At 49.0% G+C, this 15,392-nt stretch overlaps 1 protein-coding gene across 1 annotated transcript in view; it reads left to right on the forward strand.

Annotated features, from left to right (window-relative positions):
- The window catches only part of LOC119437491 (sushi, von Willebrand factor type A, EGF and pentraxin domain-containing protein 1), a 256,678-nt gene extending 245,463 nt beyond the window's left edge, over nucleotides 1-11,215 (forward strand). The window contains exons 24-25 of the mRNA XM_037704501.2: nucleotides 7,949-8,146; nucleotides 10,842-11,215. Of these exons, the coding sequence (XP_037560429.1) occupies nucleotides 7,949-8,146; nucleotides 10,842-11,092 (449 nt within the window). The 3' untranslated portion in view covers nucleotides 11,093-11,215. The remainder of the gene's footprint in view (nucleotides 1-7,948; nucleotides 8,147-10,841) is intronic.
- The last annotated feature ends 4,177 nt before the right edge of the window (nucleotides 11,216-15,392 follow it).

Genomic DNA, 15,392 nt, shown 5'->3' on the forward strand with positions numbered 1-15,392 from the left:
GGCAACTTCGATCTTGTTCCGATGGTCGAAAAGGGGCGCTCCGGTTACACTCTACGGTGGTTTCCGATCACCCGACTCCAGACCAGAGGCGCTCCCACTCTCACCGTCGGAGCAGCCGAGAAATCTGGCTGGTTCCCGGTCGCGTTATCCTGGCCGTTCCCGTGGTTCTCGATGTTTCCGCTAGCGCGCGTTGGCCCGTTAGCGACGATGGCGGCGTTCGGACGTTCGTGCTAATTCGTGCTATATACCTACCTTGGCCTTTCGATTGGTTGCATCGCGACTTTCTTCGTTTGTCCTCTATTCCTTGGTGTGTGCTTCCCGCGTTTGTGACCACGGACATGAACACAGTTCAAGCGTTTGAGCCTGTTAGCTGCGCCCTCCGTTCGTTTTTCGCATCACAACGCCAGCGATGACACTTGCTCGGATGGCTACGACGGCCATATCTATGAAGATAAGTTTGACATGCTATTCGGTGTGCCTGAGGAGGTGCCAAAAGTCGGCGACTTCGTTTAGAATGCCGTATGACGGGAGAATTTCACTCCTTTCACGACAAAGATTAGTCTGTTTTAGAGTAGGGGCCCCCTAACCACAGCGCATGCGCCGAACCCTAACGGTATCTTTGGGTTTGTGATTTCGCACGCCCCTAACGCTGAATTTCAAAAAGAGCGTCGATGCCCCAAACGCCCCAAACCTGCTTTGCGTCGTCTCAACGTCGCCGCGGACATCTCAATAACGCCGTCAACGCCACCTCATTGAAAATAATAAATTCTCAGGTATACTTTTCATCCTGTAAAATATGACGGATTGCATTATTTCGTGCTTTTTTTTTTCTTTCTCTTTCTGGTATTATGTTTTCATTTTCCTTCCGCTAGACCACTATTCTATACCGCCCTGTAATTTCTGCGTATACGCCGCCATTCCCGCAATGTTTCACATCACAACGCAGCCCGCGCGTGCGGCGTTGGTCGCGTGACGTCAGGGCCTGACGTCACGAAAACGGCGCGAAACTTGCTTTCGCGCGCCTTTAGTTTCTCCCGCTCGCCATGAGCAGTCCAAGTGGTGGTCGCCCTGCCGCTCCGAACGTGTGTTTCCCAAGTTTTTCCATCCTTTCGTAGGAATCTGAGATTCGTTCTCCGTGAAAATGCCTTGCTGCTGCGCGTTTCAATGCAGCAGCAGGAAAGAGAAAGGGTAAGCCTTATTTTATATCCCCCGAGGTGAACGGAATGTCGTGCGTCGGAAGCAGAGGCTCCATAACATCGGGAGAAGGGATTTCGCCCCTTCTAAGCACGCCGTTCGTTGCGAGGGGAATGTTGCAGCTTTCCTCATATTTGTGGATGAAGTTGCATGGAGATTTTAATGCTCTTCGCATAGCCGGACTCTTCGTTCAGTTTAATACAGAGCACCGATAACTGTGCATATACTTTTTTTTTAAGTGAGTCGGCTGAAATTTTCGTTGACTCTTCGAGCCGTGACAAAGCTTTTTGTGTTTTCGCGCGTGCTTTAGTTTTCAAATGTATGTAATTTGTGAGTTAATGACTGTAACTCATATTTTGTAGTTGTGTGCGTGTGTGTGTGCGTGTATGTGTGTGCATGTATGTGTGTGTGCGCGTGTGTGTGTGCGTGTGATCCTTGCAACTGATACTTGTGAAGCCAAGGAACTATTTTACTCTTATTGCGTGCTCATTTTTACTCTGCTTGGTACTCATTTTTTCGGAGCGCTTCCGCTTGTATTTATCGAAGCGTCCTAAAAAAATGGCACGACGTTCTATCGGAAACGTACTTTCGTCATGACAGTTTCGCAAGGGATAAATTCCCATACAACGCTTCAAAGGGCCGAATAAACAAGCGCGCGCATTGATTCTAATGCGGCTGCAGCGAGCTACTGGAGGGTTCAGCGCCGCGCCGGCCCGGTGAGGGGGAGAAATCCGAGGAGAATTGAGGAGGAAAGCGCGCGCGGGGGGAGAGTGTCGCTACTTTCTTACATCAAGGGGCTTTAGCCTGCTCGGTCTTGCGGGGCCGACCGGCGGCGCATTGTTCTCCACGCCGCCGGCCGCCGTCGCGTGCCGCCGGCCGGCGCCGACGCCGAAAATCCGTCGGGAAACCGTTCCTTGTGGTTGGGCCTTAACAGTGTCGACAACGGCTTTTAGCCGTTCCCTCACGTAGACATCGCGCTAGCGCTCTCATTATTCTACAAGTTGTCCTTACGACTCGCCATGGACCGGCCGGGTGCCGTTCGTTCGGAGGAATCAACGCAACGAGCGACTGCGTGCCCAGAAGCGCGAATGGGCGCGCAAACGCCGCGAAAGATCGTTCGAAATAGAACGTACGTCCAGTGGTTCGGAAGCCCTAACCGATCAAGAGGTCGTTGGCCAAATGCGCCGCGAACGACAGCAGAGCCAACAATGTCATCAGCGCCGGCTGGCCAACGCCACGGACGACGATCGGGCCAAAGAAGCCAAGCGCAAGCGCGAGGCCCGCCTACGGCAGGATGCGGCGTTTTGCCCGCGTTCGGTCCGAACGCGCGCGACGTTGGTGACGTGTTTATGAAGAACGTGCCAACATTTGCCGTACACCCTATGGTGGTGTACCGTAGTGACCATAAGGCCATGGTCCCTGTGGTCACCAAATAAATGAAAACCACCGGATCATATATATTTCTCATTCTTTAATAGTTCAATCAACCAATTACACCATCGCATTTTAATAGTCATAATTCGAAATACATAATTCCCACCATAGTACAGCTTCGCTGGTCTTCCATCTCCACCCCTGTGGAAGGGCTGAGAATTTTTTTTTTTTTTTTAATGCGAAGCATTTCTTGGCGAACATTTGCTACTTTGACAGTATCTATCTATCTAGCTATTTAGCCGCCTACGTCTTTGTGCTCTCATGGTCGTTTCGTTAACTTGGTATTTACCAAAATTGGCATACTATGAAAAGAGTATATGACGAACATAAATGATATGTCATGACATGAATATCATATCATGTGTGTCATGTAAGTCATAAAAGTCGCCTCCTTCTTGGTGCTCTCATGGTCATTTGGTTAACTTGGTAGGTAGTAATATTGGCATAGTATGACAAGAGTGTATGACGAACACAAGTGATAGGTCATGACATAAATGTCATGACATGCGTGTCATGTAGATCATGACAATGACTCAACGAAAAAAATTTACACTCAAAAACCACTGGAATGGGTTCGGACGTGGGCACTAAGTGAAGGAAACACTAAATTATGATGGTAGAAATCAGTCATGAGCATTAATTACTCAGCAAAAATGACAATGCCTCAGCGAAAGAAGATTAACACTCAAAAACCATTGGAATCGGTTCGGACGTGGGCACTAAGGAAAGGAAACACTAAAGGATGGCGGTAGAGGTCATAGTCATGACCGTGACTCAGCGAAAAAGGATTGACACTCAAACACCAATGTAATGATCTCGGATGTGGTACTAAGTGAAGGCAAAGGTTAAAGACTAATGAGCATGACTAAGTCTTTCGCCTTACGGTCTCTTAGGTGTAGCTAAAGGGATTCCTGAGTACATGCGTGTCATGGTCGTTTCGTTAACTTGGTAGGCTCTTCGCACCCTGCTTCGCATAACATCGATTCCCACAGGGCGTGGGATCTGCCGGCTTTTTCTTTTCTGTTTTTTTTTTTCGAGAAACCAAATCAAACGCTCTCATTGTTTACAGGAGGTTCCTCTGTTTGGCTTTACAGCCTATATTGGGCCAGGTTTCCTTATGGCAACTTCGGATGGCAACTTATGGCAACTTCGATCTTGTTCCGATGGTCGAAAAGGGGCGCTCCGGCTACACTCTACGGTGGTTTCCGATCACCCGACTCCAGACCAGAGGCGCTCCCACTCTCACCGTCGGAGCAGCCGAGAAATCTGGCTGGTTCCCGGTCGCGTTATCCTGGCCGTTCCCGTGGTTCTCGATGTTTCCGCTAGCGCGCGTTGGCCCGTTAGCGACGATGGCGGCGTTCGGACGTTCGTGCTAATTCGTGCTATATACCTACCTTGGCCTTTCGATTGGTTGCATCGCGACTTTCTTCGTTTGTCCTCTATTCCTTGGTGTGTGCTTCCCGCGTTTGTGACCACGGACATGAACACAGTTCAAGCGTTTGAGCCTGTTAGCTGCGCCCTCCGTTCGTTTTTCGCATCACAAGGCCAGCGATGACACTTGCTCGGATGGCTACGACGGCCATATCTATAAAGATAAGTTTGACATGCTATTCGGTGTGCCTGAGGAGGTGCCAAAAGTCGGCGACTTCGTTTAGAATGCCGTATGACGGGAGAATTTCACTCCTTTCACGACAAAGATTAGTCTGTTTTAGAGTAGGGGCCCCCTAACGATTAGCGTCTCGCCACAGCGCATGCGCCGAACCCTAACGGTATCTTTGGGTTTGTGATTTCGCACGCCCCTAACGCTGAATTTCAAAAAGAGCGTCGATGCCCCAAACGCCCCAAACCTGCTTTGCGTCGTCTCAACGTCGCCGCGGACATCTCAATAATGCCGTCAACGCCACCTCATTGAAAATAATAAATTCTCAGGTATACTTTTCATCCTGTAAAATATGACGGATTGCATTATTTCGTGCTTTTTTTTTTCTTTCTCTTTCTGGTATTATGTTTTCATTTTCCTTCCGCTAGACCACTATTCTATACCGCCCTGTAATTTCTGCGTATACGCCGCCATTCCCGCAATGTTTCACATCACAACGCAGCCCGCGCGTGCGGCGTTGGTCGCGTTACGGAACCTTCCCCTCAGCTTTGCTTCCTTCGTTCTCACTGCTCCAAAAAACAAGCCAACTATTCGGCTGGTGCGAGATATCTCCTTGGATTCAGACTACCACTGGAATCGGGGCGCTCGGATTCGGAGGATATGAGCCGTCTGAGCGACCATCCGAAGATGCCATTGTGTAACTGTCTGACGAAGGTCGAGCAGCGCTGCAGAGGTGGAGATGGTTTCGGTGGGGCTGAGCCTTCGGAACGAAGGTAGGTAACCGGGGTAGGAAGTTCGCACCGGCCTTTCCGAGTGGTCCGAGCGGTGCATAAGCCACGCCGGCGTTGCAAAGGAGAATGGTGCCGGCGCCTCTGATTGGTCCACTTCCTCTTTCTTAGCTTGCGGTGGCTCCTCGACAACAGCGGCTGCATGCTATGCAGTTCGAACAAAATCACACGATGGTTAGGAGTGTGCAACGCGAATGTTTAAGAGTTAGCTGTGGTTCGGGCTTCGGTTTCTCACTCCCGATCTCGAGCTCGCCTAATAGCATGGTTGTCTGAAGATCCTGCTTCCTCCATGACATCTCAGTGTAAGAGATGTTTTATAAGGTTCTGGTTAAAACTACTGCACTTTCCGATGCTCATGTGCTCGCCGCCTTCAATTAGCATACACTGGCGCCGCTGGGCCTGGGAGTGCCTTTGCTTTCCAATGCGTCAGCAGAATTTACAAGTATAGACGCTGGGCCTTGTACATAACACAAAGCCTACGCGCATTGTCCATGGCGCCACGCGCTTTCCCGACTATTCGTCCCTTCTATGGACGGTGAATTGAATTATGGGGTTTTACGTGCCAAAACCACGATCTGATTATGAGGCACGCCGTAGTGGGGGACTCCGGAAATTCGGACCACCGGGGTTCTTTAACGTGCACCTAATTCTAAGTACACGGGGCTTCTATGGGCGGCATAGAAAGAGAGAGAGAAGGTTTAATGAGAGGAAAAGCGGAGACGTTGTTCTGACAAAGCACCGTCAACGGTGAAGCAAGTGCCCGGTTGAGTTTTGTGAGATCTCACACGTGCTCTTGGGACAAAGGAACAACGCAGTAGTGCAAACAATCAAAAGGGCGTTTATTGCTCCTTTCATACAATAATGCCTGCTAGCCGAATTACTACCCAGATAACACTCACATGGGCGCGCGACAAATCGAGGAAGTCCGACACACCGCGACCGGATAGCGAGCGAATATGTTCGCCCCATGCTAGACACCATCGCCTAGTCGTTCACGTGTACGGTCACGCGAACGGTGGCGGGTTCGAACGATCCGAGTTCGTCCATTCCGGTGTCCTGCTCCTTGCCTCGCGAGACGGTCTCGCGAAGCGGGCCGGCGCACGCTCGAAGCGTCCGTGCGTACTACACGCTGACCCCACCCGAAGAGGAAGCGCCTTCTTCCATTTGCGCCCAAGTAACCCCGCCGTTAGGTGGCGTTAGCAGCACGACACTCGCGCCATCTCTCGCAATGCGCCGCAACCACACCGACCTCCGCCGCTGTAAAGCTACGCGGCGAAGCTGGATTATAGGAGACGGGAGCCATGCAGAAAAAACAACCTCAGGGGACGCGTGAGAGTCGCGCATCCCCATAATTTGTTGGCAGCGGTGATCAATATTCGACGGCATAGTCTAGTGTCTTGCCTTGCAGATGCTGTTTGAATCGGTTAGCTGTATGCACAACTGACAAAGTCTTGCAAAAATAGTGTCACAGGTTTCCGAGTGGCGAACCTCGAGCAGGAAAAAAAAAAGAACTCCAGCCATGGGAATATCTGAAATCACTCTATGAGTTGCTCGAATTACTCTATCAATTGTTTCATTAGAAGTTAAACATCACAAATTCCGAAGATATCACTTAAGCTGGAATAACGTGCTACCAGAGAGAAAGTTTTAATGATAAGAAATACGGAGACGTCCGTTTTAGGTGCCTATCTCTGGCCTTCTACTTCAAAACAGGGGTGAGGGGATGGGTAGAGACCGGGAAAGAAATGGGGGAAAATAAAGTTGACGATGAAATATACTTAAGTGAGGGTTAGCTTTCCGTTGCGTATGGTACACACTCCGCGTACAGCCCTTGCAGTTGCACGACACGCGCTATGATCAACACATGAGATGTTGCTAAGTTCACATGTCAACACGCTGCAAGCACTCGCACGTACCAAAAAAAATACCGTTTCTTCGCTGATTCTTTTTTTTTTTTGTCAGCATGTAATAATTTGTGAGCATGTAATATGGCAATGACTCACCTTCTCGTATATCCAATAAGCTGTCATCAGACAGGTTCTTGTCGTTACTTGAATATAATTTATGTGATGCAGAGTACTGAAGTGTGAGTGCTCCTTTCTAATAGTAATAGCTGTATCATATGCTGGCTGTTTCATTGTATTTATGTATGCTGCTGTTGTGTTCTTCTATGGAAGTATTCATTCTGGTGCTGTTGTTTATACTCGTTGTAATGTTAGTCTAACCGCATATATAGTTTTGCTATTTTGATAACTTCATTCTCACATTATGCCATGTGACAAGCTATGAAAAAAAATGGGCGAATTGCTTTGTCCTTTTATATAGTTTGCTTTCTGGCGTTCCTCTAAACACCCTTGATAGAATTCGCAATATGTCGTAGAGCTAACGCCTTAAGCGCCTGGTCCGTTAGTCCTCGTTTGGGTTGCTTGCCATATTGCATGGCAACGCAAACACCTCATAGCCAATCAGTGCGAATTGAAATGAGGCAACTCAGTGGTGCGGCGGTTAATCCCACGCACGTGGAGCGCGCGAAGGCTGAAACACGTCTTCTCGCACGCGTCATGGAAAAATGCGTGATGTTACGGACACAGCCCACGTGTTATAAGAGAGCACTCACCATGCACAGCCGATCTATAAGAGAACCCAGTGGCTCTTGTTTAAAACGTTCTCTTTATAGTTTCCTTAACGAAGGCTACGTGGCTGGTTCGGTTAGCATTCAAGTCGCAATGCCACCTAGACCAGTTTCGCTGCCGCATTTTCCGATACATTATCAATTCGGCAGTGCACACGTTGAAGCTAGCGGTTTGTGTCACTCATTTCTCAGCTGAACCTAAACCACGTAACGCAGGAATTATACGTAGCGTAGGTATGTAGCAGAACTGCTTTACGTAGGTTTCATTTACCTTTTTTTTTTTTTTTTTTCGCTGTACAGCGCCAAATGGGTGCCAGGTGGAACAGTTCTTCAAGTTCGCGCCTCGTGGTCTGGTCATTGCGTTCTATTCCGCGGTTGTTCCATCGAACAGCAAGTTTGGGGCTTCTTGCGATGGCGATGGGTACACCCTGGTTGGAAACAGCAGTGCGATAGCCTGCCTCCACAATGGCTCCTGGGCCATTCCACCGCAACTGAAATGTGAGTCAATTTAACCAATTTTTGTGCAGAGTGTAAATCTAAAGCTCTTGGCCCAGATCGACAGGCAACAGCACAGTTACGCGAGTCACATAAATCAGCTAATTTATCATTCCCAAGTAAAACGAAGTCTTGAACCTTTCACAATGCTGAGAGCGCGTGCTTCTTCGACGCGGGTGTCCGCGTAAAGAAAGGACGTGCGCTGTCCCTGGCGGCGCAACCAGTAGACACGCCCTACGAGTCTTGCTTTCTGCTCTTTCCGTCACTTGTTAGTCTTTGCTTTTTCCTGCACTTCTAGCGCTACAAAATCGTGTCATTTATCTGGGCTGTAAATAATACCCGCAAGACATTATCACGCCTTCCCGAAGCTATACTGGGCAGGCACACACAAGCATGAAAGCAAGAAGGACGACACGAATAGACAGGACGCTTTTTTTTTTTTTCGTTTATTTTTTCAGCTGCAGGAAATGTTTGACAATTGCCCCTGGCAGACAGCGCAATTCTAAACCTTGAACTCAATTACTCGATGAGGTGGCACTGCTTCTACGAGAAATGAAAATGCTTAATTTATTAATTCACATAGTTACACTAATAATCTTTTTAGTTGTTCACTTCACGACGCATATTTCAATTCACGAATTGTAGCCGGTGAGTTCGCAAGGCATATCATCACTTGGAACGAATTCTCGGGTTGACGCCAGTTTTGAGTAATTAATTTTAAAATTATCCGAGGAAGTGCATTGGTGTTCCATTTACTTTCGTGCTTCAATGCATAAAACAGCGTTTTCTTTCAAAAGTATGCGGAACAACAGTGCACTTTTTACCGCCAGTTTGATGCCGCATATCTCGAAACTGATGCCATCCTCAGAATTCGTTTTCAGTCGATATGCTTTGTATACTCACCAGCTACAATTCGTAGGTTGAAATAAGTGCCGTAAAGTAATTGATTAATAAGTTACATAGCGTAATTATGTTAATTATTCAATTCAGCATTTCGATTTCGCGTAGAAGTAATGGCCGCCTCATCGGATAATTTTGATCAAGGGTTAGAATTGCGCTATCTGCCACAAGCAATCTTTAAAAATTTGGTGCTACAATCCCCCCCCCCCCCCCCCTACCATATACTGAGCTTCCATATACTCCAATTACTCGCTGCCCGTACACATGAGCCTGAGGGAACGCCTTCCCTCATTGACACCATTGGTCGGAGTATAATATTGTCGACGTTGGTTAATTAAGAACAACTAATTATGTAATTATGCGACAGACAGAAATTAGTCTGACTTGCCCCAAGCGACAGCAAACAATATTACCTTGGTTCTATCGAGCTACGTGACACTCGCATATTTTGAAATGTTGGCATAAGTTACGTAGGACACGTGGTATATATATATATATATATATATATATATATATATTAACGAAGGATACGAACGCCATAGTTGGTCATGCTCTCCAGCCCTTTCTAGTGGGTCGATCCCTACTGCCCTCCTGCGCTTTCCTCGGAAAACGCCGCTCGTGCTGAGAGCTCGGACCCTGAAATAACGGTCGGCCCCAAAAAGCTGGTGTCTTATAAACGCCTTTACAAGTGGTAGAGAGTGCTTCGGCCTACAGCGTGAATCCTGGAGCTTCGATCCCGTACCCTGCGCTCAACCATGCCTGAAGACGCTTCCCAGAAAGTACCACCTACCCCATCCCAGCAAGCGCCGCAGTCTGTCATGTGCTCTCGTGTGCCTCGCCACAGGGACCCTGCCATCTTATATATATATATATATATATATATATATATATATATATATATATATATATATATATATATATATATATATATATATATATATATAGGGTGTTTCAGCGAACATTTTCAAAAATTCTTATAGGTTGCCTGTGGCAGATAGCACAATTCTAGTTAATGAGTTGGTTTACTCGACGAGGCGGACATTGCTTGCACAAAAAATTGAAATGCATACTCAACTAATCAACAAAAATTCACTACTTAAGTTTTAACTAATTACCTGATGGCCCATATTCCAATTTACAAATTGTAGCAACGGAGTTCGCAAGGCGGATCCATTTGGAAATAAGTCTCAGGATGACACCCGTTTCGAGATATTAATTCCCGAACTTTGCGGAGAAATGCATTGGCGTTCCAGTTACTTTCTTAACAAAAGGTCGCTTTATGCATTGAAGCAGAAAATTAACTGGAACGTCAATTGCATTTCTCCGCAAAGTTCGTGAATTCATATCTCGAAACTGGTGTCATCCTGAGAATTAATTCCAAGTGGATCCACCTTGCGAAATCCAAGGCTACAATTTGTAAATTGCAATACGGGCCATCAGGTAATTAGTTAAAACCTTAATTAGTGAATTTCTGTTCATTATTCGACTATGCATTTCAATTTCTTGCGCAAGTAATGTCCGCCTCTTCGAGTAGACCAGCTCAGGAACTAGAATTGTGCTATCTGCCACAGGAATGCTTTAGGAATTTTTGAAAGTGTTCGCTGAAACACCCTGTAAATATACGACTTGGAAGAAATGTCCTTCCTGTATTGTTCTGCGGTTCTTGGGTGCCTAAATTTCTGGTTTTATTTGTATTTCTTGCTGTCTTTCGCATATTCGCATGACTCCTGTAGTGCGCAAGTTATTTTAGCCAGAATGGCGACCTTGGGTTAATCCTACCCCAATTCATCATACGCAGGTATCGAAGCATGTGCCGACTTTGACACTGGACCCAACGGTCCGACAGTGGTAGGACGCAAAGGCTTTTACGAGCTCGGGGACAGCGTCACGCTCTCCTGCGCCAACGGGACTCAGCTGCAGCCCCGCGTCGAGAGGATTACCTGCCTTGGCTACCGCTGGTCCGAGCCTGTGGTTCCAATATGTGTTCCTGTAGAGGAGAAGCCCAAGCCCAAAAATCAAGTAAACAAGAAACGTGGACCAAGCGGATGATGTTTCTGTCCGGTATTATATGTACAGATTGCGTCATTAAAAATTAATTAGTAACAAGAAAAACAAACGAAGAAATGAACAAAGGTGAATTAGGCATAATTAAAATAAAATAAAAGCAAGTTATATGTCTTCATTTACTGGGGAAACATGTTGATGTTGATGGAGAGCCCGAGGTCACACCGAGTCGCAAAGCGCTAATGCTTCACGGAACAGTCTCCCCCACTGGTGTGTGAGGGCCCATTGTAATAAATATCTTGTTATACGTGTAAAACTGTCATACCTTCGCGACTGAGATTCAACAATATTGAAGAGCTTCTTGGCGCCTAGTTTGTCACCGAGGTATTTCGCGAATTCAGTTTTTTGCGAATTTGTCTAACAGATTTATTAGTAAACCTGGATTTCTGGAACCAGATGTGCAAAAAGCGAGAAAAGTAGAATTTGCACATGAGGGGAAGTGCAAGGGTATTGACAGGAGAGTTCACCCATACAAACTCAATTTACATTCAGAGTGTCTAGCAAATTCCTTTTTTTAACAACTCCCTGACTATTCCAGGTTTTCCCTCGCAGTCAAATTACCCTCACTAAAAAAAATCATCAGATAACAGCCAGCGGTTTTTCAGCATAACCTTGTTCACAATGTCCAAAAAGTTGGGCAACCCCGAACAAACAACTTAGGAGAAAAATTGCAGCTTACACCAGCAGCAGGAAAAATCAAGGCCTTTTGCTCTGTATCTGGCAATTGAGAACGATATCTATGCAAAAGCGACATACTCCTGGCCACTGCAAGTCAAATATGCTGCACCAGGAAACTCACTACTCATGTCAAACCTGAGGCACGTACTTAGATAGCCTGTATATCACTTATTATATTTATGTTCACTGCAGGACGAAGGCCTCTCCCTGCGATCTACAATTACCCCTATCTTGCGCTAGCTGATCGCAACTTGCGCCTGCAAATATAGGCTGATGACGATGATGACAATGATGATGATGATGACGATGATGATGATACCACTTACATCTCGTCAATGCTTTCGTCATTCAGAGCCCCAACAGCGTTGGCGTTATCACAGCATGCCAACGTCTAGACACCCTCCAGTCCATTCGCCTGCCACGCGACTCTTGCGACACTCGTCTCAACGGTGATGCTGAGTTGCGAGCGCTGATACGTACTCTCATCAGGAAGGAACTTCACGGACATCTTTCTGGACCTGCGACGCTTGCAACCGCTCGCCCCGCTCCTTCTGGATTGCGTGACATCATCAAGGACTAACTGGCGTCGATGACAAACACCGAAACTGACAAGTCTACTGGACCATTTCGTCCGCCAAGTTATGCCAAAATTGCCTCCCGGCATCCCTCGACCGTTCAATGCCCACCTGAAGAAGCTTACCGAGACCCCCTAGCTTCGCTGGCAGCGAATACTGCTGCGCAGCCGTGCTACTCTCCGTGGCGGTCGTCGCGCCTTGTTTGTTCCTACTGTGGTATTCGCCGCCACATTTCTCGCTACTGCCGTCGGCGTCAGCAAAATGAAAGGCGGAGCTACGCTATCATCGAGGGAGACAAGGCATCTAGGTTTGACTCCTATGTTCCCGGGCGTCACCCAGATGAAATAGGGAGACTACATGCAAGTGCTTGCGTATAGGCTCCCTAAGATGAAAGGTGAGGCTACGCCACCTTTGAGCGAGACAGGGCACCGCACCTGGGTTGGATTCCTACGTTCCCGGACCGTATACAACCTCTTCTGGTCGCTCTCCTTCACCTTCCCAGACATGGCTCGCCCCGGCGTCGCTCCCCTTCACCTTACCGCCGTTCCTCGTCGCCCTTGCGTGCTGCTTCCCATGTTGTGGACACCCGTTCGGAAAACTAGAGGCTGCAGTTTTTGGAGGAGAAACTGCATCGTGTCGGTCTGACCCAATTGCTCCTGCTCGCCCGCCAAACTACTCTATGTTTGTGTGGAAGGTGTGTAGCGCCCACCGACGCTGCTAAGCGCGAACGCTAAGGTCAGCGTTCTCGGCCGGCGCCTTGGGGCCGGCTGCGACAGACGAGAAAAATAAAGTTGGGCGGCGCGTGCCAGCGGCGCAAGCCCTTCACGCGCTAGTCCGTTCTGAAAGCCTGCTAAGCTGGTCCTCTTGTTCTGGCGCTCCGCTGCGACCCCTCGGTTCTCAACAGTGGTGACTCCGGCCTAAGAGATGACCGACCCCAGCAACCTCCCGCCCTCAGGCAACCTCCCGCCTGACGCTACCTCGCGCCCACGGGACGTCGCAGCTCTACAGCTCCGCCTGCCCACGTTCTGGCGCCACAACCCGCAGGTTTGGTTCGCCCAGGTCGAAGCCACCTTCGATCTGCACAACATCACCTCGGAGACTTCGCGGTTTCGCCACTTGCTTTGCAACCTGTCTCCTGAGGTGGCTCAGGAAGTGGCGGACGTTATCGCTGCACCTTTGAGTGATGCCCCATACCAGCAACTGAAGCAGAGCATTTTAGAACGTACCACGGCGTCTGAGAGCGCGCGCATCCAGCAGCTGCTTACCTCCGAGGACCTTGGAGATCGCCGCCCTTCCCAGCTGCTCAACAGCATGCGACAGCTCCTGGGCACAAGCAACGTCGACTCGAACAGTGCGCTGTTGAGGGAGCTCTTCCTGCAGCGCTTACCACAGTCCACCCGCCTTGTCTTGGCCACTACAGAGGACTTGTCCCTCGACCGCCTCGCCCGGCTCGCTGATCGAATCCACGACGCGACTTCTCCTTCAGTCGCCGCCCTCTCTTCAACGCCACAGTCCTCAACCATGGCCCGCTTAGAGTCCCGGATCGACCAGCTCGCCGTTTCCATCGACGCCCTTCGGACGTCCTCCCATGACGAGCGCGGCTCCACCTCATGTCCCAGCCGCCGTCCTTCTTCCTCGACCAGTCGCCGCTCGCGCAGTCCTCGACGCTCGCCTATCTGCTGGTACCATCGCACTTTCCAGCACCGCGCCCGTCAGTGCAAGTCCCCATGCGAATGGTCGGGAAACGCACCGCGAGATCACTGACGGCGGCATGTGACCTCGCCTTACAACCCGGCCGCCTTTTCATAGTCATGGATCGCATTTCCGGCCTGCGGTTCCTTGTAGACACGGGTGCCGAGGTCAGTGTACTGCCGTCCTCCAAGCGTGACCGCGCTTCTAAGTCACCTGGACCTACACTCCGCGCGGCAAACTCTACTTCCATCGCCACGTATGGTCTGCGGTCCCTCACTCTCGACCTAGGCCTGCGGCGCACATTCCGGTGGGTGTTTCTGTCGACTGGTTTCGACGTACTGGTGTTTCTGTCGACGCCCTTATAGATACTGGAGCCGCTATTTGTGTTATACAACGTGAACTGTGCTTCCATCTGCGAAAAGTGCGAACGCCGTATGTTGGTCCGGTTCTATGTGGTGCCAATGACGTTCCTATCTATCCTACCGGACAGTGCACAGCTCGCGTTCTGATAGATGGTATTCGTCATCATGTTCAACTTGCGGTGCTTTCGACGTGCGCTTATCAGGTGATATTAGGATAGGACTTCGCGTCCGCTGCTTCTGCACTGATTTCGCGCGGCCACCCAAGGATTCACATCAGCGACACCGAGACTTGTCCCGCTTTCGATTTCCCGTGTCCAAACCTCATTGCAGCAGCGGATTTTATTATCCCACCAGACGAAGAACGTATTCTTACCGTCGAGTCAAAAGACATTGTCGACGGAGACACATTGGTTGTACCTTCTCAGCGAGGCATCTCTCGAGTAGTCGCCATCGCTTCTTGCTTGGTCCGGTTCTCGAGTGGCTATGCCAGCCGCACAGCCTTTAATACAACTCCTGAGCCACTACTACTGCCGAAAGGGTCTACTGTCGCCAAGCTCGCCGACGCTGCTGGTAGGTGTCGTCAGTGTTTCGCCTGCCACGTCTTCGACGCATTGTACGCCCGCAGAAGGCCACACTAGTGCTATTAAGGCCACCTTGAGTGCAGATATCAATCCGGCGTAGGCGAATGCAATCCTCACCATTTTAATGAAGCATGAAGCTTGTTTTCACGTTTCTTCTCGAGGCCTGAGTCAGACCACTGTAACTACTCATCGAATTGAAACAAACGGCTCTCGCATCATTCATCGTCGCCCGTACCGTGTGTCACCTTCGGAGCGAAAAGTTATAGAACACGTGAACAACATGCTGACACGCAACAATAAAAGGCCTTCAGCAAGGCCTGGGTCTTCTCCTGTTGGCTTGTTAAAAAAGGATGGTTCTGTGCGCTTTTGCATCGATTATAGGGCGCTAGACAAAATT

The sequence above is a fragment of the Dermacentor silvarum genome, chromosome 1, assembly GCF_013339745.2.
Source record: "Dermacentor silvarum isolate Dsil-2018 chromosome 1, BIME_Dsil_1.4, whole genome shotgun sequence".
In the NCBI taxonomy this organism is placed as follows: domain Eukaryota; kingdom Metazoa; phylum Arthropoda; class Arachnida; order Ixodida; family Ixodidae; genus Dermacentor; species Dermacentor silvarum.